This window comes from Notamacropus eugenii, chromosome 1, assembly GCF_028372415.1.
Source record: "Notamacropus eugenii isolate mMacEug1 chromosome 1, mMacEug1.pri_v2, whole genome shotgun sequence".
In the NCBI taxonomy this organism is placed as follows: domain Eukaryota; kingdom Metazoa; phylum Chordata; class Mammalia; order Diprotodontia; family Macropodidae; genus Notamacropus; species Notamacropus eugenii.
Genome location: NC_092872.1, coordinates 708267825 through 708294899, shown reverse-complemented (window position 1 = coordinate 708294899; position 27075 = coordinate 708267825). Strand labels below are relative to the sequence as shown.

The window sequence follows — 27075 nt, the reverse complement described above, 5'->3', positions numbered from 1 at the left end:
ACTATTTTCCAGGCACTCCCTGGCCTTATCATTTATAAACAGAATGAGAATAGCTTTTGGAGACAAGAATTTTTCTTGTCTACCCTATTCGTATGGATGGTCATCTCCCATCCATATAAACATTTATCAATAAATGCTTTCAGGATCAGCATACTTTGGAGGTCTTAAATATTAAATTATTAAATTAAATTAATTATTAAATTATAAATTAAATTAAATATTAAAATGTTTGTTTCTAATTTACTGCAGGTTTGGAAAGAAAAATCCAAATTTGTTAGAACTAGATACAAAATAAAAGTAAGTAGACTCAAAGTGAGTTCCTGAGAAAGCTCTCACTGGTCAGGAGGGACACTTTGTAACACCTAAATTGGGGGCCTGATCTAATATCTCTTCCTCATTTTCACAGAGGTTCTGGGTACATATTTTCACATAGCTGAGCTCCAGATTCATAAGATATTACCATACATATTTTACAAGTGAGACTCCCAACAATAATAAGGTCATTTAAAATGGATGGGATGACTGATGTGGCAATATGGTTCACATGACCGCACTTCTATAACCAATATCAAACTGCTTATCATTTTAGGGAGGAGAGAGGGAAAGAGGCAGGGAGAAAAATATGGAACTCAAAATCTTAGAAAAAAAATGAATGTTAAAAATTGTCTTAAGATGTAACTGGAAAAAATAAAATACTAATAAAAAAAGAAAATGAATGAATGCTTAAATTTCAAGTTTGGAGTTTTATGTATGAGTAAGTTATTTCTATTTTCTCATAAGCGGTTTGTTCACATATACCTACATGTTTACATACGCGTACAACAAAGTCAAGAGCATGTCTTCTGCATCAGTGAAATAGATGTTGTATGTTGCAAAGGGAGAGAAATTTGGTAAGAGCCTTTCTCTTTGTTATTAGTGTTTCTGCAGTTCCTAAAATAGCTTGGTGCTTCTCATTCCATTATTACTGGCCCCAAAATGTGAAACTAGTTTTAAGTAGTATTGAAATAACATTCATTCACGATTGAGGTTTCTCTCATTTTATGAGTGCCATTCCATTATTATGTTTTAATCTTTCTGTGATGTAATGTGCATATCAATTGGGGTATCTTTCAAACATTAAATCTTAAGCTAAAAATAAAATAAAGTTAAATGGATGAAGGTGAAAATAGGTTCCAGATTATTCCACTAAGAACCAAAAAGAATTATGATGTCCATCGTGAGGGAGTGGTGTTCCATATCTTACTGCCATAGCACTGATTAAGTGCTAATAGTGAAAAGAAGGGCCCTAGCTTTCATAGGAAGCCAGAGATAAGTAAAAGAACTTGGAATTTCCTGGTTGGTTGCTGTCCTTTGTTCTCAAAGACAATCACAATGACATTACTATGTTGGAATCAAGGTACAATGTGTCTGACTGTGGCTGATCTGACCAATATGAGCTTGGAAAGTCCTACCACAGGTGAGGCACAAAGAGCCAATGGGAACAGGAAGGGATGTCTCTAAATGTGCACCTATCACATTTCTTTTGAGCTACTGCAATCCCACTTCACTCATAGAGCACAGGGCCTCCTTTGATGTGGGCACACCGTGCTAGCTGTTTCCCATGTCACATAACTCATTCCAAAATTCTTCAGAGAGACCTTGAGAACATCCTTATATCACTTCTTCCAACCACCAGATGAGCACCTTCCTCGTGTGAGTTCTCTGTAAAATAGTCTTTCAGGCAAATATGTGTTTGCCATCTGAACAATGTGGCCAGCCCACTGAGTTGTACTCTCTGCAGAACAGTTTGAATGCTTGGCAGTTCAGCTCCAGAAAGGAACTCGGTGTCCAGTACCTTATCTTGCCTACTTGCAGAACCTTCCTAAGACAATTTAAATGGAAGTAATTGTTTCCTGGCATGGCGCTAGTATACTATCCAGATTTCGTAGGCATCAAGCAACGAGGCTGGCACAATAGCTCTGTAGACCTTCAGTTTGGTAGGCAGCCTAATAATTCTTCTCTCCCAAACTTTTCTTTGGAGCCTCCCAAACACTGAGGTAGCTCTGGCAATGCTTGTCAACTTTATCATCCATATGGATATCCCTGGAAAGCATACTGTCAAGGTAAGTGTGAACATATCCACAGCATTCAATATTTCTCCATTTGCTGTAATTGATGGTTCCACATATGAATGATGTGGTGCTGGCTGGTGGAGAACCTTTGTTTTCTTGGTGTTAATTGTTGGGTCAAAATTAGCACAAGCAGCAGACAATCCATATTTTGTTGCATCTTGGTGTTAGAGGCTATACTGAATGCACAATTATCTGCAAACAAAAAGTTGTGCACCAACTCTCCCTCTATTTTTGTCTGGGTTTGTAGCCCTTTCAAATTAAATAATTTACCTTTGGTGCAGCATCTGACCTTCATGTTGTTTTCATTCTTACTGAAGGCAATTGACAACATTGCTGAAAACATCATGCTGAAAAGCATGGGAGCAAGCACGCAGCCCTGCTTTCTAAGAGCAATCTGGCCCATTCCCTTCCCCATTCAACTCTAGATCTAGCTTGCTGTCCATTCCATTGCACACTGACATCTAGACAACAGACATTCTTCATCTACCTTGTCTTTCCTGTGTGGTGGACTGCCCAGAGTCCTTGGAGTGATTACAGATCTCTTCCAGGACACTTAATGCAAACAGAATAATGCCTTTCCATCTACAAACAGAGGCATCTGGAGGACTTCATCACCCCCAGGGAATCCCCCTGCCCCTCAGACACTGCTGGCTTACCTCTGTCACTATAGCTGTGGCTAGTGTACATCTTCCTCCTGGTTTCAGGCCTCCTTTGATGTTTACTCCCAGGGGGCACTGAATAAGGTTCCTTATCTTATTAAATCTCCCAGAGAGTCTTAAATGATAGTCATGGATGGATGGGAGACACATGGTTATAAAAAAGTCTATAAAGGAGAGTTTTGTTCTACAGAAAAATCCAAGGCTCTCTCCTCCTCAACAAAGAAACACAGCGGAATTTTACATTCTTCCTACCTTTCAGTTAATTGTGAAATGGCAAAGATGTGGTTCATTAATGAATGTTGTTTGGGAAAGCTTTCTTGTTCTACACTAACAGTCCCATTAAGGGTATCTGCAATTCGTGTAAGGATAACAACTCTCAAAGATTTTGGTATGGATAGGATAGAAAGCAAAAAGGTCAGCAGCTATTTATGCCTTCTTGGTCATCATTTTTTAGAATTGAAAGGGTCTGAGATTTCTTGGTATATTCTGTTCAAGGAGATAACTTGTATACTGGCCTCTCAACATCCTCATAATTTTATCTCCTCCAGCACAGATGTCTCTACATTGATAGATTTTTCACCAACAAATACATACTAGTATACAGTTCTTCCATTAATAATAAGAGGGCATCTTCTTTTTTTTCATTTGGTCATTTACAATAGTGTCTGAATCTCTGTGACTCTATTTGGGGTTTTCTTGGCAAAGATACTGAAGTGGTTTGCCATTTCTTTCTCCAGCTCATTTTACAGATGCGGAGACTGAGGCAAACAGGGGTAAGTGACTTGCCCAGAGTCACACGGCTAGTGAGTGACTAAAGTTTTTTTTTTCTTTTTAATTTTACCCAAATCAATATATACTGACATTTGGTGACATCAATGCAGAAGAGGGAAAAGTTGAGCACGGAGAGAAATAAAATCAGTCCATTCTAGCTGTTCTTCTCACTTGTGCTTTCTCTGGGGCTATTTCTACCTCCTCTATTAATTAGCACATCTTGGCTGATGACGCCAGAGTCCGGATGGAGTGGTTCTACTATCTCCAATGAAGAAAACAGTTTATTAAAATGGCTTTTGCAAGTCTTTTCCACTTTTTCTTCTGTCTGGAGTCCTCCTTCAACGGTGTTGGGATGACTTTGCTCAGTTGGATCTCTTGAGAAACTATCTTTAAATTGATTTGGCTCTCCACTGCTTCTCTCTATTTTATGAAACAAAACTGTCCATAACCATGCATCTGCCCTTCGTGTTAAATTTTTATAAAGAAGTTTATATTTTAACCCAGTGCTGCCTTTGGCAGCCATCTCTCTGCATTTGGCGAATAGCTCAGATGTCTGACTACTACATCACTTTCTAAGTTCTTTTGGTCTCCTTGCTGTGGCAATTAATTTACATTGGATAAACTTCTGGATGACATTACAGTCAGTGCTGAAGTCATTTCTGTTGTTCTTTTCTCATTTTTTATTTCTAATTATTTGTCAAAATAGTTCAGGGTGAATTGGTTTCAATGACCTTTTTTCTCATGCTTATTTTTTCTTATTTATTACTAATTCTGATCACAGAGCTGACAAGGCAGTTGATTGGTCTGACTGTTTATAGATAACTGACTCTAGGATAACTCGCATATCACTAAGACTCTTTGTTAAAGTAGAATCCATTTTATTTTTTATGGTATTATTTGGTGCTTGTCACATTCAACACCTACAGTACCTATGGCCTCCCCCCCCAAATATTCATGATTCAGAGGCCTGAGGTTTCTGTCTTCTACAAGTCTTTGGCTTCTCTTATTCCTTCTTCCTTAGCCCTGTTTTCTATCATATTTTTCCCTGCCTTTGCTTTTTTATACCTTAGCATTGCAATTACCTGGTATAACAGTGTGTGTTGCTTTGCTATTATTAGAGTTAATGAGAAACGAGTTTTATTACTAGTATTGATGGTGGAACTGATTCACCACTGACAATCTGGCAATCTGTGAAAAGAATCACAGAGCTAATTGTACCCTTTGATCTAGCAATACCACTGCTTAAGACCTGATTTTAAAAATAACATCAAATAAAAGGAAAAAGAAGATCCTAGTTATATCAAAATATTTTTAGCTTTATCTGCAAAAATGAAGACCCTGAAACAATCTATATATATTCAATAATGAGGAAGGTTTGGATAGATTATGGTATATTAATAAAATGGAATATTATGATGCAAAAAAAATGTAAGTCAGAAGAAAACACAAATATAAGAATTACACATGTAGAATAACACTGACCCGCAAAACAAAAATAACGTACACCAATTACACACACACACACACACACACACACACACACACACAAAGCAATGGAGCTTTTTAAGGCACACAGAGATTCAGGAAGGGCCACAGAACAGTGGGCTTTTTTTTTTTTTTTTAAGTTTTGGAAAGTGTATGTACTAATCGAGTTTTATGTCTATTTTGCCTCTCTATATAAATGGTCCAAATTTGGGGGTCTGGGTTGGAGATTTGCTCTTTATCTATTCTGATTACTGTTTTATTGGTGTTTACTATGAATGCTGAGTTAAAATAACAATAATAGGTTAAAAAGAGCCAATTGCCATGTTCTAAGAGGTCCACAGAAAGCAACCAAAAACCACAGCTGGAAATGTTACCAATGGTGCCATCCTCACAACCATCTCAAATCAAACACCTCTCCTTGTCTCAGAGCTGCTGGATCAATTCTACCCTCCGAGATGCTTTCCTAATTTCCTGTCTCTGAAGCACACTCTCTAATTTAGTATTAGCAAACAATGAGCAGAGACAGTGTGTCCTTTGTGGCACCATTTTGCACTATATTTACCTTTTTCTCCAACATAAACTCTCCCTCTGTTTTCTCAAAGCAGCGGAGCTGCCAAAACCCTGCCAAAGGAATAATTACTCCCCACTTCCTTCCTGGTTTTGTTACATTCCAGACCCTTTGTGCTACCAAGTGTTTTCACAGCCAGCTAAGAGCTGGGCAGATTTAAAACACAACTGCTGGAGGAGGGAGCCATCCTTTCTTCTTCTCATGTGCCAAAGGGCACCAGAAGACCCTCTGCGCCCACCTGAAGAGTGGCCCTTCTTCCAAAGGGGCAGTGAGGCATTTGGATCAGGTTTTTGCCAAGACTCTTTGTACACAGCGAAGGGGATGGATAAGACTAAGGTCTCCCCCACCTTGAAATCTCATCAATCTTCATTATATTACTTTGCTGGCAGGAATTTTAATCTATTTTTTTTTTTTTGTCAATTCAGACCTCTATGATCAAAGCTATTCATCATAATCCTGTATGTATATAGGAGACACCTATATGTGACCTTTCTGGAAGCCCCTGGGCCTCTGGATCCTGGGAAAAAAAACTAATTTTCTAGACTTGCAATTATAATTCTTTAAATCTCCACATTCCAAAAGATCCTAGACCTCCAGATCTATCTAGATCATTTTAAGGTGACTTTTTTCCTTTCTTTGAGCACACATTTATGGCTTATTTAGATTCGTTCTCTGAGATTAGGTTACTTAAATTCTCTATTTCTTGTGTTATATTTTTGTATTTCATTAAGTGATAGTTTTGTTGGCATATAATTGAGCAAAACTGTTTCTAATAATTTTCCTGATGTTCTTTTTGAAGATGTTCTTTTAGACAATTGGTAATTTGATTTTCTTCCTTTTTTAAAAGAATCAAATTTGAAAATGGTTTATTTTGTTACTATTTTAAAATAGTTCTTACTTTTATCAGTTCAATGGCTTTTTTGTTTTTGATTTTGTTTATATCTCTGATTTTCAGAATTTCTGTTTTTGTATTTGGTTGTGATTTTAAATTACAGTCATCCCTTCCACATCATGGGGGTTAAGGGTGTGGTGCCCCCATCATCTGATAAGTCCATGTAAAATGTAAAATTTTTGACCCTCCCTTCATACCAAAGAAGTCTGAATTATTATGATATTAAAAGATAAAGTATGTTGATATTATATAATACTATAAATATATTTATGCATTTCTGAGTTTCTACTTTTTTCTGTGTCACCTGCTGTCCTTCATGTGTCATCTGTAGCTTCTGAAAAACTCCCAAAATATTCTCATTTAATTTCTTATAGCTGACCCATAACATATCAAAATCACGATGGGGAAAGTTATGATGTGGAAGGGATAGGTTGCAGTTGTTTTTTACTCGCATGGTCAATTCAAAGATCTGTTTTTTCTCTTTTGTTGATTTAACAATTTGAAATTAATTTTCCCCAATGGCATTTGCCTACTTCCCCCAAATTCCAAGAAGCTGTCTTGCTCTTGTCATTTCTTTAGTAAAAATATTTATTATTTCCGTGATTTGGTCTCTGCCAAAATATTTTTCAGGATATTTTTGGCCTTCATTTACATTTGAAAAGTTTCTTCAAATGTTCATTATTGATCACTTGTATTGCATGATGTTAAATAAAAACATGCCTAGTATTTCTATTTTCCTATATTATATTTTATTTATGAGGTTTCTTTGATGGTCAACTTTTATAAAGCTGTCATTCACAGAAGAGGAACATCTATATTCTTTCAATTCTTAGTAATCACCAGGGATCTAAAAAATTTAATTTTATAAAATTCTATTCAGGTCCTAACTTTTTCCTTGTTTATCTTTTTGTTAGATTTGTGTAGATCTGAAGTGGGTGTAAGAAGGTCTCCAACTACTCTACTGTTGTCATCTTTTTTCTTTAGTAAATAGATGAACCTTTTAAGCACTCTGCTATTCAGGGCATGCACTATGTTAAATACTGATACTGTTTCATCATCTCTGGCATTTTTAACCATAACAGAGTATCCCTGCTTATGTCTTTTAAGTATGAATATTTATACCATTCCTGCTTTTGTCTTAGGAATAAGAAATTCTGCCTGCAACTCCTCATTTGAATTCTGCACAAATCCTTCCGTTCCAAATACGTTTCTTGTAAATAACATATTGTATGTTGTCTTCTGCTTTCTTAACCGTACTTCTGCTCCCTATTTAATCGAAGAGTTCAATTCAATCACAAATATTACTATTAATAATCTTATTACTACTATATTATATATTATTAATTTATATATTATTACTTAATATTACTATTAATAGCCAGCAAATTCTCTTATAATTTTCCCCTTTTCCCCCCTCATCTCTTTGTAAAAAAAAAAAAAAAAAAGATGGGGAAAGAAAAGCAATAGGATGCATATTAATAATTTATAAATGAAGTAGTCTGATCCCTTTCCTTTGCAGCCTCCTTCTCTTCATCTCGCCAAGATAACAATGACTGATATACTTTCAATCTCCCCTTTGTGGCACGGATTTCAAAATTGAAATTTTGCTTATAACTATTTCATTTCCACCCTTTCTCTCACTGTCCTCCTCTTTCCCTGTTGGATTTAATGTGTTTCTAAAACTCTGTATGTGTGTATATGTGTGTGTGAATGCATATGTGTGTGTGTTTTCAACCCTCATTTATCAAGTTCAGATAAGATTGAGGCTCATGAGATGCCAGATCCCCTCCCACCCATAGGTGTGCATATGTGTATAAATGTGTGTGTATGCATATACATACTATTCTTCTGCACTTTAATCATGAGAAATAATAAGTTCCTCCCCTTCTACATTATCTTCTCTAGTGTATTCTATTTTCTCTTCCTTTTCTTTACTCTTTTAAAACCAAAAAGGAGGGAATAGAACCACCCACAGGTCCTTCGCCTTTACTACTTCTGTGACTCTAGAAGACAGTGAGACTCTGAAGGGACTCAAGTATCTTCTACCCCCTATTAGAAGGTAAACATCATTTAACTTAATCATCATGTAACTACTTCTAAATGCTCAAATGTTTTTACATTTCCAAGCTTCTCTTGTCTCCTGTGTTTTCATTTCAAAGATTCTATCTAGCTCTGTCTTTTCATCAGGAATGCTTGAAAGTACTTTATCTATTAACATATGCATCATCCCCAGTAGGATCACACCAAGTTTTACAGGGCTAATTATTCCTAGTTGTGCCAAGAACTATTATGATTGCTTATTATTATGGTGTTATGGGTGTTATTATTAACTTTGCATTCACAGCAAATTCTTGATCTTTTTCTTTTGCCTTTTGGGGTATAATATTGCAAGATCTTTTTTTCTGTTGGAGGGGATAGCTGCCAGGTCCTGTGTGATCTTGACTGTGGTTCTTTGGCATATGAATCTGGCTATTTATATTTTTACTTTTACCTGGAAGCTCTGGAGTTTTGCTGACATTTCTGGATAGTTGCAATGTGAGGTTTTTGGTGTTTTTGGTTTTTTTCAGGAGAAGACTTCTTTCAATTTTTACTTTGCCTTCTGATTCCAACAGATCTGGGCAACTTTCCTTTATGATTTCTTAAAATATGGTATTCATGTTTTCTATTTGGTGATGATTTTCAGGCAGTCCAGTGGTTCTTAAGTGATCTCTCTTTGACTGTTTTGTATATCTGTTGTTCCTGATAACAACTACCTTATATGTTTTAATTCTGATTTTGCTTAAACTGGCTTGGCTGAAATGTTGGTTAATTTTACTGAACTGCCTTTTCCTCCCTCTCTTTCTTCTTCACTCTTTGTGGCAAATGGTCACTTTTCAAGGAGGGTCTTATTCAGAAATTAAGGTGATGTAATAAACAGAACATTTTCTTCTAATCTGTAGTTATGATTCCATCAGTTCCAAGTGCTTGTGGAAAAGATATTCCTGTGCCAATGCAGACTGGCACTCACCTGCTACTTTTAGTTTTAAAAGGAGAGTTACAAAGTCAGGACATGAACCTAGGTCTTCCTGACTCCTAGGCCAGCTCTACAAAAATGCTGCCTCCTTAACAAAAAACACCAAAAAAAAAATTAAGAAGAAAATAACTTGGTTTCTAATCAATTAATCCAATTCTCATGGTTTCTCTCATTCATTCTCTCTCTTCCAGCACAAGGCTGCTAACCTAGTTCAGACTCCCATCATACCTCATGTGGACTCTCATAATCACCTCCCAATTGCTCCCTTCTCTGATCTGTAGCTGCCAAAGTGACCTTCTGAAATCATGGGTCTAACACAGTCACGGGGTCTAACTTGGTCACTACCCTGGCTCCCTAAGATCCAGTGGCCCCTTATTATTTCTAGAATCAAATACAAATGCCTCCTTCTTGGAATTTAAGGTCCTTTACAACATTTCCACTGTGCCATTCCAGGCTTCAATAAAACCTCCTGAAATGTAGACTCTCAAAATTCAAGAGCTTATTTCCAAACTTCATTCACACTGTACTCTAATAGAATACAAAGGGGACTTCAATAACAATGAAAATGCCTCTGGCAAATCTTTTAAGATGGTCATGTCAGAGAAAGTCATAATCCAAAAAGCAGACTTCACAACAGAATTGAGTCTGCATTTCATTGAAAGTACTTTAATCAATCTTGTGAGCCTGCCTTAGTAGTGAAACCAGAAGAAAAAAAAACAGGACTGATACAGGCATGGCTCAGTTACATCACTAAAAAGGACAGTTTTACAGTCTTCACATCTCAGAGGCAGTTTGGGGTTTAGATGTGGCTGCCTGATTCTCATGGTTCCAAGAAAAAAGACAAAATTATTTACTTGAAAGATCATACTCACATTTGTACTTCTAAGCATCAGAGGGAGAAATTAAGTTGGGGTATAATTTGATATAATGTAAAGAACACAGAACAAGGCAGAGAATTGAAATTCTGACTCTGATTCAGGTTATATGACCGTGGGAGTTTGAGGGCAGGAGACAAGGAAGAGAAGGGAATAAGTATTTATATGATGCCTGCTATGTGCCAGGTACCCTGCTAAGTACTCATTACAAACACCTCATTTGATCCTTGCAACAACCATATAAAGAAGGTGCTGTTATAACCCCCATTTTACAGTTGAGGAAACTTAGGCAAACAGAGGTTAAGTGACTTGCCCAGGATCAAATTGCTAGTCAATCAATGGCTGAGGCAGAATCTGAACTCAGGATTTCTGGACTTTAGGATCAGCGCTCTATCCACCATACCATCTACCTGCCTTGGGCAACTAACAATCCCTCTGAATCTTTGTTTCTTCATCTGTAAAACAGACATAAACATACTTAGAGTGCCTATATTACGGGGTTGTGAGGAGAAAATTGTGAAAATCAGTCTTAAAGTGCTATCCAAAAATGAACTATTATTATGAAATTACTTGCCTTAAACACATCTTCCAGACAGCAGCTAAGTTCTTCCTCCTTTACCACAATGGTTCCTGGAGGTAATTCCCGCTCTGATGATACCTCTAGAGAACATAAAATGGGGAAATAAAAGACTCTATAACTTGCTAATTAATAACTTCTCTGACAAAAGCAATTTCAAATAGAAACCCAGTGATACAGCACAAGAACATAAATTACTGGGGCAAGGCCCTGCTGGTTGATAAAAACTGTTAAAAAAACCAAAGTCATTTAACAGAAAGGGGTTAGGACCAACACCGCAAGAGCTCTATATGGAGAAGTGACCTGAATATAAAATGTCATATGACATTTTTTTTAAAAAGCGCAAGATTAGGTGTCTCAAAACTACAGACAGAATTCTTAACCAAGCAAGGTATAAAGGAAGATCATTCTCATGTTCTTTCCCCAAAAAAGCAATCCTCTTCCAAACATTCCTCCTATGAGAAAACAAGGTCCATCCCTGCAGGGTCTAAGAATCACTCTTGTTTTTGTCTCCCTGGCCCTAGGATGGTGCCTGGCTCCGAGGAGGTCACTGAATGCTTGTCAATTCACTGAGTTCACAAAACACAGAAAAGACCATTTCAGTTACCTCAAGTTAAAAAGTTCTCATGATAATGTCTCTGATAAAGTCTGACATATGAGGTATAGAGGGAGTTGACACAAGTGAGAGACAGCGATGACTCAAGGACACCTGGCTGACTTGGCTCCTTCACTACGGGTGAGTAAAAATGAAGATGCCCTCAGCAGTAATGTGGAAGTTGGAAAAGGGGAGGGGCTTGGGGGAAGATAATGAGTTCAATATTGGACATGTTGAGTTTTCTGAGGCTCCTGCCCCTCCCAGAGTGAATTACCTAGTTATTCTTTCTTTTCTTTTAATTTATTTTTAGTTTTCAACATTTACTTCCACAAGATTTTGAGTTCCAAATTTTCCCCCCATCTCTCCCTTCTCCCCACCCCCAAGACATCATGCATTCTGATTACCCCTTCCCCCAATCTGCCCTCCCTTCTATCACACCCCTCCCTTCCCTTATCCCCATCTTCTCTCTTGTCTTATAGGGCATTCTATACCCTATTACCTGCATTTCTTATTTCCCAGCTGCATGCAAAAACAATTTTCAACATCTGTTCCTAAAACTTTGTGTTCCAACTTCTCTCCCTTCCTTCCTCCCCACCCATGCCCACCGAGAAGGCAAGCAATTCAATATAGGCTATACCTGTGTAGTTATGCAAAAGACTTCCATAAAAGTCATGTTGTGAAAGACTAACTATATTTTCCCCCATCCTATCCTGCCCTGCATTTATTCTATTCTTTCTTCTGACCTTGTCTCTCCCCAAGATTGTTTATTTATAATTGTTCCCTCCTCCTATCTGCCCTCCCTTCTATCATCTCCCACAAACCCCACTTATCTCCTTCTCCCCTACTTTCTTGTAGTGTAAGACAGATTTTCATACCAAATTGAGTGTGCATGTTATTCCCTCTTTAAGCCAAATGTGATGAGAGTAAGCTTCACCTTTTCCCTCTCACCTCCCCCCTTTTCCCCTCCACTGAAAAAGCTTTTTCTTGCCTCTTTTATGAGGGATAATTTACCCCATTCCACTTCTCCCTTTCTCCTCTAATATATTCCTCTCTCACCCCTTAATTTTATTTTTTAGATATCATCCCTTCCTATTCAACTCACTCTGTGCCCTCTGTCTATATACATATATATAATCCCTCCAACTACCCAAATATTGAGAAAAGTTTCAAGAGTTACAAATATTATCTTTCCATGTAGGAATGTAAATAGTTCAACTTTAGTAAATCCCTTATAATTTCTCTTTCCTGTTTACCTTTTCAAGTTTCTCTTGCCTCTTATGTTTGAAAGTCAAATTTTCTATTCATCTCTGGTCTTTTCATCAAGAATGATTTAAAGTCCTCTATTTCACTGAAAGACCATTTTTTCCCCTGAAGAATTATCCTCAGTTTGGCTGGGTAGGTGATTCTTGGTTTTAATCCTAGTTCCTTTGATTTCTGGAATATCATATTCCAAGCCCTTTGATCCCTTAATGTACAAGCTGCCAGATCCTGTGTTATCCTGATTGTATTTCCACAATACTCAAATTGTTTCTTTCTGGCTGCTTGCAGTATTTTCTCCTTGACCTGGGAATTCTGGAATTTGGCTATAATATTCCTAGGAGTTTTTCTTTTTGGATCTCTTTCAGGAGGTGAATGGTGGATTCTTTCAATATTTATTTTATTGTCAGGTTCTAGAATATCAGGGTAGTTTTCCTTGATAATTTCATGAAAGATGATGTCTAGACTCTTTTTTTGATCATGGCTTTCAGGTAGTTCTATAATTTTTAAATTGTCTCTCCTGGATCTATTTTCCAGGTCAGCTGCTTTTCCAATGAGATATTTCACATTGTCTTCTATTTTTTTCATTCTTTTGATTTTGTTTTGTAATTTCTTCTTTTCTCATAAAGTCATTAGGTTCCATCTGTTCCATTCCAATTTTTAAAGAACTACTTTCTTCAGTGACCTTATGAAGCTTCTTTTCCATTTGGTTAATTCTGCCTTTTAAAACATTCTTCTCCTCACTGGCTCTTTGGACCTCTTTTGCCATTTGGGTTAGTCTATTTTTAAAGGTATTATTTTCTTCAGCACTTTTTTTGTCTCCTTTAGCAAGCTGTTGACTCACTTTTCATGATTTTATTGCATCTCTCTCATTTCTCTTCCCAATTTCTCCTCCACCTCTTACTTGATTTCCAAAATCCTTTTTGAGCTCTTCCATGGCCTGAGACCACTGCATTTTTTTTTTGGAAGTTTTGGATGCAGAAGCCTTGACTTTTATGTCTTCCTCTGGTGGTATGCTTTGTTCTTCCTCATCCAAAAGGATGGAAGAAAATACCTGTTCACCAAGAAAGTAACCTTCTATAGTCTTACTTTTTTCTGTTTTTTGGGCATTTTCCCAGCTAGTTACTTGACTTTTGAGTCCTTTGTCAAGTGGAGGGTATACTCTTGGGGCCTGTAGGTTCTCAGTTCCTCCAAGGTGGCACAATCAAGGGAGAGGAGTTTGCTCCTCTCCTGGTCTGTGCTCTGGTCTGGGAGGAACGACAAGCTTTTCTGCCCAGGATCTGTAATAGGGTTCCCTTTCCTTGCCAGCTCCATCAGCCAATGCTCCTCCTCACCCCAGGACTGCCACTCAGGATTGAGACTCAGATCAGCTGCTTGATTCCCCCAGGGCCTTTAGGCCGAGGGCTCCAAAACTGGATGCTGTAGCCACAGTGGCTGCTGCGCCCTGGGGCCGTGGCTAGGTCCAGACCCTGCTCCCTTCTCACCCAGGTGAAAGAGCTTTCTCACTGACCTTTGAAGCTGTCTTTGGTGTTTATGGGTTGAGAAATCTGGAAACCACAGGTGCTGCCCACGATTCCATGCTCTGAAGCCTGCTCCAGTTCTTGTCCATGCAGTGCAGCAATCAAGGCTGGGCTGCATTCCACTCTAAGCCTGGTGTGATACACCTTTCCTGTCAGCCTTCCAGGCTGTCTTGGGCTGGAAATCTCTTTCACTCTGTCGTTTTGTGGCTTCTGCTGCTCTAGAATCTGCTTAGAGTCATTTTTTTACAGGTATTTTATGGGCTATGGGGATAGAACTTGAGCAGGTCCATCCTTCTACTCTGCCATCTTGGCTCCACATTGCCCCCCACTACCTTTTAAAGAGGCCTATTCACTGAATGGACATTACCTCACTTTAAGTGAGTACCTGAAAAGGCCTTAGCCTTAAAAGGCCAAGGTCTCCCATTGCATCCTGGACCATTTCCAGTCATCCTGATGAATATCTGATCACTGGATCCAGATGGATCAGGAGGAAAAAATGAGTCTGGTGACCTTGCACAGCCTCCCTCACTCAAAGCAAAGTCAAGCACAAGTCATGTCATCATTTCTCTATGTCATGGTCTTCTTTGAAAACGAAGGACAACAACAAGATCAAAAGCCATTTCCCAATAAATAGGTGATCAAAAGACATGAACAGTTCAGAAAACAACTACAAATGGATTGTGTAAAAACAGGTTCCAAATCAGTAAATAAAAAGAGAAATGCAAATTAAAACAACATGAGGTTTTACCTTGCATTCTTCAAACTGGCAGAGATGCCCCCAAAACCCCATCAACAGTCATGGTGGAGAAGTTGTGGAAGACTGGCACCCTAATACCATGTGGGGAGAGCAAAGAATTGGTCTAACTGTTCTGGAGTTTAATTTGAAATTCTGCAAGAAAAGTGACTAGACTGTTTCATACACTTTGACCCAGAGAACCCACTTGCAGGCATAAATATAATCATAGCAGCACTTTTATGTAGTAGCAAAGAACTGGAAACAATTTGGGATTCCACAGATGGGAGAATTGTTGCACAAAATATGGTCTGTGATTGTAATGGAATATTATGGTGCGATAAGAGATGGGGAATATTAGAATTCTGAGAAAGAAGGTGAAGAGGAATATGGAGCAATGCAGAGTGAAATGTGCTGAATCAGAACAATACTCACATAGGTTACAGCCACATAAATGAAAAGATCACTAAAAGAAACTGGACTGGGAAGGGATGAAAAACCATTATGGCCAAGTATCTTTTGCCCCAATGATCCATATAGACAAAAATACTGACAGCAGTTCTTTTAGTTAAAGAACTAGAATTGAAGGGGAGGCACATTAAATGGAGAAAGGCTCAACAAAGTTGTGCTGTAGGAATGTAATGGACTAATACTTGTACCATAAGAAATGATAAGAGATGATTTCATAGGAGCCTGGGAAGACAATAAAGGAATAGATGAAGAGTGGAGTAAGCAGAACTGGGAGAACAATTTATCCAATAACAAGACTGTTATAGAAAAAGAAAACAAACTTTGAAAGATTTAGACACTTTAGAATAATAATAATAGTACCTGCTGATCAATGCAATGACCAACTAAGTCTCCCAAGGGAGAAAAGGTAGGAAACAAGCATTTATTAAATTATTGTGTGTGTGTGTGTGTGTGTGTGTGTGTGTGTGTGTGTGTGTGTGTGTGTGTATTATTATACTGCCAGGCTCTGTATTAAACACTTTACAAATATTGCATTTCATTATTATCTTCATGAGGACTGATCACAAAGCATGTTGCTCATGTCCTGATTCGCTCAAGGTATAAAATGATACCTACATTTTAGATGGCAAACATATAGATCCCTTCTGCTTTGACAGTGCTCATTCTTAATAAGGATCAAATTTTTCTTTTTTTTATTTGAGACAGTAAACAATTTAAAAATAGGTATATTATATATATATATGTGTGTACGTATGTGTGTGTCTATATGTATATGTGTGTGTCATCACACACACAGACATGGGACTATGAAGGGAAAATACTGCACACACTGTCCAATATAATTGTTATCCATTATATTTGCTTAACAGTATTCTTTGCTGCAAGGAAGGGTTCAATTCCAAGGAGCAGAGTTTGGAGTTGGAGGGAAGTACATCTAGAAATGACTGAAGTTAAATCAAGACATCATTAAGACCTATTTTTCAGAATAACAATAATGAGGAACTGTTTCTACCCAAGAAAGCTTCACTTCAACAAAGGCAAGTAGCATCAAAATAAGCCAGTTCCACACGACCATCGTTCCCCAAAATAAGAGCACTCGAAGAATCTAACCTAACAGCCTCATGTTCCTCAAAATCAAAGCATATGTTAAAAACATATAATCTTGTCCATAATTATACTTTGCTTTTCTAGTAGTGATAACAAGCTTATACTAAGTCACATTACACTTCTCCCCGGTCACCCACATAAGCAACAGCATCAGCTGTGAAACAAGGCCCACGACTGTGGAAAAGAATGAAACCAAATAAGCCACAGAGAAATCAGACCGAACTAATCAGTCAGTCACAAGTGGTGGCACCAATAAGTGACAGTTCCCCATTTATACTGTGGTCAAGGTTTGCACAGTGCTTTGCTTATGTTATCTCATTTGATCCTCAGGTGCTATTATGATTAGTCTATTCCCATTTTACAGATGAGGAAACTAAGGCACTGAGCAATTAAGTGATGTAAGCAGGGACACGTGGCTAATAAGTGTCTGAGGCAAAATCTGAATCCAATTCGTCCTTATGCCAAGTCCCGTCCTCTACTCCCTGGGTCACCTAACTGACCTTATGCTAAAAAAAACCCAACTTTATTCATTAAACAAGCACTATAAGACTATGTTACACCATAAGTCTAAAGTGACTCAAAAACAAAGAGTTTTGAATACTTGTTCTGAAAAGAACATTTTTGTTATTATTCAGTCATGTCTCACTTTCTGTGACTCTGTTTGGAGTTTTCCTGGCAAAGATACTAGAGGGGTTTGCCATTTCCTTCTCCAGTTCATTTTACAGATGAGGAAACTGAGGCAAACGGGGTTAAGTGACTTGCCCCAGGTCACACTGTTAGGAAGTGTCTACGGCCAAATTTAAACCTAGGATGATGAGTCTTCCTGACTTCAGGCCCAGTGCTCTATACATTGTGCTACTTAGCTGATTTTCACTTCCTTTAAAGATACTGAAAATTCACATTTTTCATCCAGAAATTATAGCCCAAATTTAAATTATTACAATTCTTTAATCAATGAGGTATGACTGGTTTTACTGATCATCACAGTTAGGTTATAGATGGCTTTGTAAAAGAAACTATTTCATTCAGCCTAAATTTCAAACTGTTCCTTCTTCAAACCCCAGAAGCAGAGCAACCTCTCCTTAGAGATGTTCTCTCCCCCATGCCAGGGTCCAGGGTATAACCTGCTGAAACAGTTATTTAATAGCAAGTAAACACATTTCCATAAGGAGAACAGAAGAGGAAAGCGACACCAAAGAAACCATTCAACTAGCTAAATGGTTTTAGGTGGGCTTTAAGTGACTTATGTGAGATGAGTAAAGTGTGGGGTGAAGGCCCCCCTCCAGAACGATCCAATACTAAGAGAAAGTAAGAGGAGGGAGACAAGCCAGAGAGACAGGGGCCTGCCCACCCAGGGCCAGACAAAGATTGAGTGAGGGTGGATCAAGAACTGATTGTTTTTCATTTAACATTTTTTTTTGTTTTGCTTTTATGCTGTATATAGCTTCCAGAACAGGGAGCAGTAGCTTTTAAAAAGTTTAATTGTATGCTAATATATACTGTGTAATTATCTGCAAGCTTATTCTACAACTTGCAGGCTTTAAGTAGATTTCTTTCCACTGTACAAGTCAGAACTGTCAGACTCCCCTGGACATGGCCTGAGCTGGACTTGTAATGGAAACTCCATCAATGCAGCTTAGTACCTTCTTGACAACCTCAAGTCTTCAGGAGGTGCCTAAACCTCTCTGTAAGGATATGGGACTTGCTCAGGCTCACACTGTCAGTATATATCACAGGAGGGTTTTGATTCTAAGTCTCCCTGGTTTTAGTTAGCTCTCTCTCCACAAAGACACTGCCTCTCAAAGACACCAAACACGTGAAACAGACCTTAAAATCCCTATGGAGTTGAAAAATCAATTTAATTCATTCTTGAACCACACTGTGATAACTAATTTAAGTGGCACTTTATTTACAAAGCTCCTTCTGCAAAGTAGCCCTGTGAGGTAGGACAAGTATAATTATCTCTATTTTACATTTGTTTGATTGACTTCAAGGCCACTGGAGAAAATTCCCACCAAAGATCCCTCAAGCTAGTGGACTTTTAAAAATCTACTCATGTCACTTCTTACTGTACTTCCATTGGCTATGGAAAGCTGCGGATTTCTATTTTGCAAAATCTATATGGATTTCTACTTTGCAATATCAATACTCAATGCACACCCTAAAAAGGCCAAAGACAGAGGAAAGATCCCGTAATATTGATAAATACTCTCTACAGTAGCAAAGAAGTATGGGGGGGGAGGGAGAGAATTAAGGAAGCAGCCAAATAAAAAGTAAGAGACAAATATGATGGACTTTATTCTTCTCTAAGGAATGACAGATATGAAGAATTTGGATAAACTTGGGAAGCTTTACAAGCAGAAGGGTGTAATAAAAAGCAAAATAATCTACACAATGAACAAAGTAATGAAAAGAACAAGAATGCCTGAAACTCTAATCAATATGATGACCAACTGTGATCACAGAGGACTGATGATGAAACATGCCTTCCCCCAAGTCTTCACAGGGGAACAGACATGGTCAATGTGTTTCTTTGCTTTCCCTCACTGTACTTCTTCATGACAAAAAAGGATTCTATTTGGGAGGGCAGTGGAAACTGACAGCAATTAAAAAGAAAGCACACAAGAAACATTTAATCCAAAAAAGCAAGCTGTGAGGGATAACTCCCAAAGTGTTGTACACTTTGATAAGATGCCATAGAAATAACTAGTCATTTTCTCCTTGATGGATAGTCACGTCAGGGGTGCTTTACCTGCCACACTTGAACATCGATGAATTGGCTCTAACATTGGTTGAAGCAAGTGTTTTGTGGCCAGTTGAGGGTGTTCTCTTGTCATGGTTAAGAAGGTAGTGGTAGCAACCCTCTGAAACTGCCGGGCTACCAATTTATCCTGAATGTGCAATAAATCTAGAATCTGCACAGGGAAAAAGAGAGGAATCAGATAAATCACTGAAAAATTCCAGATCTTCAAGCTGCTAGAGTCTTTGAGTAACCAAGGCTGTGATGGATGGCTAGAGGTGTCACAGAGACTGTCAGTAAATTTTTAAGCTCCCAAGCTGTTTTAATTGTTAGCCACTGTTTAGAAACTGCTAGCTTTATCTTCATTTTCAGACACACATGTATATAATTCATACATTTAAAAAATTTGCATCAGGCTTTTAAATTTTGTCTGTAAGCATACTCTTCAATAGCTGGGAATGCTGAAGAACACAGCATCCCAAGAACTCAGCCTCCTTTACAAGGAATTTCAACTGACTGGTCACCAGACAGCTTTATGACTACTCAAGCTTATTGGAGCTAGCTATGCCATAAGACGGTCCCTGTATCTACTGAAGTGAAATTTTAATTTCCAGGTTCAAAAGATCAGAAGTAAAAGGACAACTTCCATTTGACATTCCAACCCCAAAGAAAAACTAATCAGTCCTTCAAGTATACCTCATTGAGGGTTCTTACCTAATGGCCAACCTCCCAGAGGAATCCATTAGACCCTAAAGAACAGTAAGTGCCCTTTCACCACAGACTAATGCATTATCCTACTTATTTCCCCTATTCTCCTTAGAAGATAGCTGGAATGCTCAAAGCTCCTTTCACAAAAATAATGGAGAGCCTTCAGGTGATAAAATGCAATCATGACTTACCTGAGGGCAGATTCGCTGATAGTAATCTTCTAAGGAAAGGGATTGTTGGGGGCAGGAGGCCAGAATCTTGGCTACCATGTCACACTTCCTCCAGTCAGCAGCTGCTGCTTCAGCACCAGCACCACCAGCCGCTCCAGCTGCTCCCAATGGATAAAAACATCAAATAAACTCAAGAAACATACTTAAGATCAAAGAAAGGGGAGAAGAGGATTCTGATCTTCACAGGGAAGTTCCTCAATCATTTACCAAAGTCTAGAATCTGTTTGCCTAACGAAGTGCATGCCAACACTGACTTCTTCCTATCTTGTTGGTCACTCCCCCTTCCCAGACATACAGCAGGGTGAACAGCAGCACCTTTACAGCTACCGAATTTTCTAAGTTCTACTACTCACTTTTGTCAAGTGCAATCTGCCTCTCCCATGACCTCTTTCTTATTTAACTACTGAAGAGTTTTTAAAAATCATCAAAATGTTACCTGCTCAACAAAGTATTCAGTTTCCACCCATCAAAAACAAAGTTAACTAAGGAAATTAGTGGAATACAAATATTCACTCAGAAGTCTGAGAACAAAACAGTATCTTACGGGAATCTTCAAGACTCCAAACTTAAAAAGGCACATTCCTAAGAGACTTAAAAAGAACTGTCTTTGGTCGTGAAGTAATGTCCTCTTCAGCACCCTTGCACAAACAAAGTGCTTTTTCATAAAGAATTTCACAGAAATTCTGGCATTATGTCCCGGAATGGCTGGGTGATGAACTGCTCTGGTATTGTAAATTATTAATATCTATTCACCTACTGTTCAGCAACTCTAAGGAGTAAACACTACCCCTTTCTTATGTAGACATTTGTATAAAACACAGAGAAAAGCAGCCTGGGGGGAAAACAAACAGACCCGAGGCTTTTCAGTTGATACAGGGAACTGACTGGACTGGAAGAAAGATTTGTTGCTGAGAGCTGATTAGAGAACTTTGAAGGCCTGGCTGGAGAAGAGCTAACTAACTTACTCTCTAGCACCACCTAGAGCTCAAAGAAGGAAAAACCTCTCAAAGGTTTGTTGCTGTATTTCCCCCGATTGCCCTCTAAGGTTCAAAAAGAGAAAATCCTTCAAAACCTACAGAAACCATACCCAAATAATTCTGCAGATCCCCAGTTTAAGGGGAACTTCTTTTCCCTAAAAGGATGCTGCATCTGTGCCACACACAGCTCTATACATTATGAGCAGTAGTAGTAAACATGGGCAGGAAAGCGGTAATCTGGCCTCAGACCCTTCCTAGCTGGGTGACCCTGGAAAAGTCACTTAACCCCGTTTGCCTCGGTTTCCTCATTTACAAAATGAGCTGGAGAAGGAAATGGCAAACCACTCCAGCATCTTTTCCAAGAAAACCCCAATGGGGTCATGAAGAGATGGGTACAATTGAAAAACGACTGAACCATAACAGTAATTATTCCATTTATACCTTGTAGTTCATAAACATTAGTTTCACATAAATTATCTCAGTTGAGCCTCAGAACTATTTTGAGAAATAATTAGGACCAGTATTTTTATTTCTTTTCTGTGGACACAATAGATTCAGAGAGGTTAGGTGACTTTATCCAGATTAACACAACTAAAAGGTGGAAAAGCTGAGAATCAAATCCAGATTTACTACCACTACAACAGTGTACCCAAATAGATTATGTCTATGATTACTTCAGATTAATAGTAGAAAAATCAGCTATTATGAAACAGGAACTCTTTCTTTGTGTGGTTTTTTTTTTGGTCTTTGTTTCAACCTGTGATTTCTCCGGTGTGGAAAACTTCCAATGTACAAAAATATCTTTACCCACAGACATCAGCAATCTATAATCAAGCCCACTGTCTATTTTTGGACTGCCTGAGCTAAAGGTTGTTACTTTTTTAAATAAAGTTTTATTGTGTCTACAATAACATGCAGGATTTGGTTTGGCTCTTCCCGTTTACAGACTTGGAAAAGTGCCTGGGACACTGGAAGGTTAAGTGATTTGCCCCTGGTCACACAGATGGTAGATGTACGCCAAGGACATGACAAATTCAGGTGAACTCCCAACTTGCCTCTTCCTACCTATGAAGTACAAAAGCTAATTATTTCAGTTGGTTTTCTTGTACTTAATCTAGGTTGAGTTGTTGTGTTTGTCTTTCATTCTTGAAGAAGACCCGTGACATCAGGAAAATGAAGACATGAGTTGGATTTAAGTGAGGAAAGGCTATGTAAGGTCACCAGTCCTACTTTCTCCTCCAGAGCAATCTGGGTCTGGTGGCCAGATACTCATCACTAGGCCTTAGCCTAAAAGGGCGAGGTTCTCCCATTGCATCCTCAGCCATCTCCAGTTATCCTGCTGACTATCTTTTAACTTAATCTAAGACAAATGCTGAAAGACTCATGATCTATCCTAAATGTGAACTGAAAAGAAAATGAATGCAAAATGGAAATATCTGATTTCTTACCACCAGCTCCTTCCAGGATGCCCCGAACCACAGCCTGAACTCCATGGGGTTTCATCAATCTTTCTGAAAGCAGCTGTCCACAAAGACGTCGGAGCCAGGCTGGGGCCCGGGCACTAGTCTGTGTTTTCATATCTGAATCTGTCTGAAAGAATAAAGGAAATAGCTTTAGAACATCATAAAACTAATGGTGAGATGTGAAACTTAGAAAATAGCACACTGTATCCTAACACAGAACGATGAGATGTGCAAGGTTTCCCAAAAGTCTTCATGCACCTGTCAGCCTTGATAACTTTAAAAGCTTAAAGCTGTATGAAGATTTTTGTGGCACCTTGTATACGAAGTAAAGCAACATCTTTTTCTGAAAACAAAAAAGGTTCTTTACAGAAATCAGTGAAAGCTTCTCTTTCCTTCTCAAAGGATATGAACAGGTAGTTTTCTAAGGAATCCAAACTATCAATAACCATAGGAAAAAATGCTCTAAATCACTAATGATTACAAAATGAAAATTAAGGCAACTCTAAGATTCTACCTTGCACCTATCAGATTGGCAAAGATGAAAAAAGAAAATAAAATAAGTTGTAAGGACTGTGGGAAAACAGTTTCCTTCATGCACTGTTCATAGAGCTGTGAACTAGTCTATCCATTCTAGAAAGCAATTTGGAGCTATGCCCAAAAAGTTAGTAAGCTGTATCTATTTTCTGGCTCACTGATATCCTTACTAGGCCAATACCCCACAGAGAGCAAAGAGAAAAAGGGCTCATATTATATAAAAATATTTGTAGTATCTCTCTGTGTAGTAGCAAAGAATTGGAAACTGAGGGGATGTCTATCAACTGAGGAATGGCTGAAAAAGTTATAATACCTGAATGTAATGGAAGATAATTGTCCTGTAAGAAATGATGAAAAAAGGAGCATTTCAGAGAAACCTGGGAAGTGTGAGCTGATGCCAGGTGAAGTGAAAAGAATCAGAAGAACAGTTTATACTGACCATAACAACAATACTATAAAGATAACTCTGAATGTCTTAAGGGAACAGATCAAACAGATTCCCCCCAGTTCCAGGGGCCTCATGATAAAGTATACTACCTACCACCTGGGAGAGAGGTAATGAACTTAGTGCAAAATGGGACATATTTTATATAGGACATAGTCAATGCAAGAATTTGTTTGGCCAGACTTCACATTTTTGTTATAAAAAGTTTTATTTCTCAATTTATTTTTTCTACTGGGGAACAAGAAAAAAGAGATTTTTAATAATTAAAATTTTTTTTAAAAAGAACTCTTTCAGCATCAGTTGCCTCATTTTGTATCTTCAACAAAACACAGAACCTCAGGCATACTACGCAACGGCACTATCAAATTCACAAATAAACCATTCTCTGGGAAAAACCCTAATACCCACCATTCCAATTGCACTCAGCTAGCCATATCAAAATAATTAGGAACTAAAAACAAAGAGTCCCAACCAACTACTTCCATTAAACAATATATAATAGATAAAAGAATATTTTTATGGGACTCAGAAATTAATAAGGAAAAATATCTTAGGCTTAGCAGGATCCTTCTTAAACTTGGGACTATTTGGTTCATGATGAGAAGCATATTTTTAATTATCTCATTTTAATGCAGCCAAATTTCCCATTAGACTGATATCCCCAAAATGCTTCCAGCAAAGAATTATTATTTGAAAATATCTTAACTCTTTGTGAAAACAGATGATCTAGTTTCAGTGAGAATTAAATTTTAAATAAAAATCTTATCAATAAGTCTTTTTAAAAATGGTCCTGATATCCCCCTTGGGAAAAGTTCTCTTATCTACAACACTGTTACTTGCCTAAAAGAAGATTCCATTTTAATTAGTTTCAAGTTTCCTGTCCCTTGTTCCTCGTTGGAACAAGTTAAATAAATATCATTAAATGACCTTGAAGGGTAAGGCATCTCTGCTAAATTATAAATCGTTAAAGAGTACTCCAATTATCCAGTCTCCTATTAATCACTCACAGGGTAACAGACAGAGCACATGTCCCTATTAATGTAATTCTCCCAGGCTATGGTCTAAGCACCTGTGGAGGTCCTCCCTGGAGGATAATCAGCTCCCGAACAACCAGGGGTTGGTAGACTTGATCTAAAATGGTCTGCAAGGCTTTTCTGGCTCGGGTCCTCTCCTCTTCCTTTAGACTCTAAAAAACAAAAGTCAAGGTTATCGAAACAAAGTATCCACTCCGCTGGGGCCAGACAACTATTAGAGAATAAAGGATCATGGCCTGCAATGAGGCGCTGTCTCCCCCTAGTGTTTCGCTGACCTCACAACATGGTCAAGCGATGGTTCAGGTCCACACTCACTGCTTCTCCCTCTCCTCCTTCCCCTAGCAGACTTCCCTTCCTATTCCTTCTCTCCTGCCCCTCTCTCTCCTCCATGTGACCAGCCCAGCCAACGGTTCTTATGGGGACTGCATTCCTCTGCTGGGGCACTCAGCCCTGATGCTGGAGGTCCTCTGGGCACTGGGAAGCACAGGCAGGAGGTGAGGCCTCCTGTTTTAAGGCAGGATTTCCAAAATCAGCTCCCAACAGAACTGAGGACAGACCTCAGCTCTACAAACCTTTATTGAGACAGAGCCACTAATGCTCACACATGTCCCTTATGAATTGTTAGAAGGCAATTTTATGATCTTAGCTAAATGCCTAAAACTAAGCATGTAGCCTGAGGTCAGTCTCTACTTCTGCTTTTAGATTTTTCAGACTGACAAGTTCTTTCACATAGCAGTAAGGTGCTGGACTTTGAGTCTGAACGACTGAAGTTCAAATTCTACCTTAAGACACTACCAGCTGTATGACCCTTGGACAAGTAATTTAACTTAATTCAATTTTCATTTTCCCAGTTATAAAATGAGAATAATAACAGCACCTGCCTTACAGTGTGTTTGTAAGGATCAAATGAGGTAACCTTTGAGAAGCTCTCTGTAAGCCTTAAAGCACTATATATATTGAGCTAATATCATATACATTTACTTTTAAACTTTAAATAAGTTTTAAGTCCTATAAAGGCATAATTAAACTTGGCTTAAGAACAGATTAAAAACAGATTTTTAAAAATGGCATTATTTGATATGTGTGTATGTACCTTCTCTTGGCAAATAGTTTGTAAGCTACTTAAGAGTGCAGACCGTAGTTTACACCAGGGCTGGGAAACCTTCAGCCTCAAGGCCACACATGGCCCTCAAGATCCTCAAGTGCAAAACCACATGTGAAAGAGATAAAAAAAAAAAAAAAGATCTTTTATGTGAGAAACAGAGAAAGGAGCTTGAGGAGAATAAGAGAGTTCTCCAAGAAGCTGAGAGGAAAGCTGCTCTTCCAATTATTTTAAGGAAAGATAGAGAAGTGCAAGCCTCATGGCAAGAGTACTGACTGGCTGTAAAGATGGTGGCAGTGCTGCTTCCCAGTAGCTAATTCACATACGGTCGTTTTCAGGACTTGGAAGTTTATTTCTGGGAAATGATTCAAAAAGCTATTTTAGGATTATGGAACTACTGTATATTCACTGCTTGTATCATGCCTGAGAGAACTATGGATTTGGTGTTCCCAACTTAATCTAGAGAAACACTTGAGAAGGCTGAGAAGCCACAAGAGAAGCTGGTCATACAGACAAGTCAGAGAAGTAAGGAGATGGAAGACTAGACACATTGGCCAGTGGACGGGAGAAGCTGACGGAGGCTGAGCACAGATGAGATCGGCTGACTAGAGACAGATTTTTGATGCTGGAAGCTGATTAGAGGAAGCAGTGTCCTGGTGCAGGTGGAAGAACTGGGTAAGGAAAGGCAGACTTGCTCCTTAGCACCATTCTGAACTTGAGAGAGGAGAAATACCTCAAAGTCCAGAGACAATAGGCCTGGGGAGACTGCAGGTGTAAAGGGAATGTCTTTTCATTTAAAGAGTGTCACACTGCTTCTATACTAAGCTAGGGTAGCAGACTGGGGAAGCTCTGTAGATGCCAGGCTTACTGATCCTGTTAGCTGAGAAAGCTTTAACACTCTATCAGTTGCCCAGGGGTTGCAGAGAGGTGGCTGTGTCCAGCAAAAGAACAAGGAGGCTTAGAGGAGAAACAGTAGTGCAGATTGTTCCCTAAAAAGATGACATAGCCAATCCAGGGTCATAAGCTGCCCCTAGTCACATGGACTTCTCTATTCCTGTGCCTCACTGCTAGCTTTCTATATGTTTCAATCTACTCATTAGCCCAGAGACACTGCATGAATTGGTGGGAAAAGATGACTCACGTCTACAATGGACTGTTATGTTTTATTATTGAATTTCTTCCATTTAGTAAAAGTTATATTAAGATTT

The 27075-nt window shown here is 38.5% G+C and overlaps 1 protein-coding gene and 1 long non-coding RNA gene across 6 annotated transcripts in view; one reads left to right on the top strand and one right to left on the bottom strand.

Annotated features, from left to right (window-relative positions):
- The window catches only part of TANGO6 (transport and golgi organization 6 homolog), a 219491-nt gene that overhangs the window by 185647 nt on the left and 6769 nt on the right, over window positions 1-27075 (bottom strand). For all 5 annotated transcript variants that reach the window (XR_011972924.1, XM_072636417.1, XM_072636420.1 and 2 more), the window contains exons 3-7: window positions 24801-24917; window positions 22738-22879; window positions 20274-20410; window positions 19387-19549; window positions 10949-11034 (exon numbers count right to left, since the gene is read on the bottom strand). Coding sequence is in view for 4 of the 5 variants with exons in the window: in XM_072636417.1 (XP_072492518.1) it covers window positions 10949-11034; window positions 19387-19549; window positions 20274-20410; window positions 22738-22879; window positions 24801-24917 (645 nt within the window). In the remaining variant the exon portion in view is untranslated. The remainder of the gene's footprint in view (window positions 1-10948; window positions 11035-19386; window positions 19550-20273; window positions 20411-22737; window positions 22880-24800; window positions 24918-27075) is intronic.
- Window positions 1547-27075, top strand: LOC140521416 (uncharacterized). The gene is made up of 3 exons (XR_011972925.1): window positions 1547-2102; window positions 11476-11687; window positions 16397-27075. It is a non-coding gene; the product is annotated as an uncharacterized lncRNA (long non-coding RNA).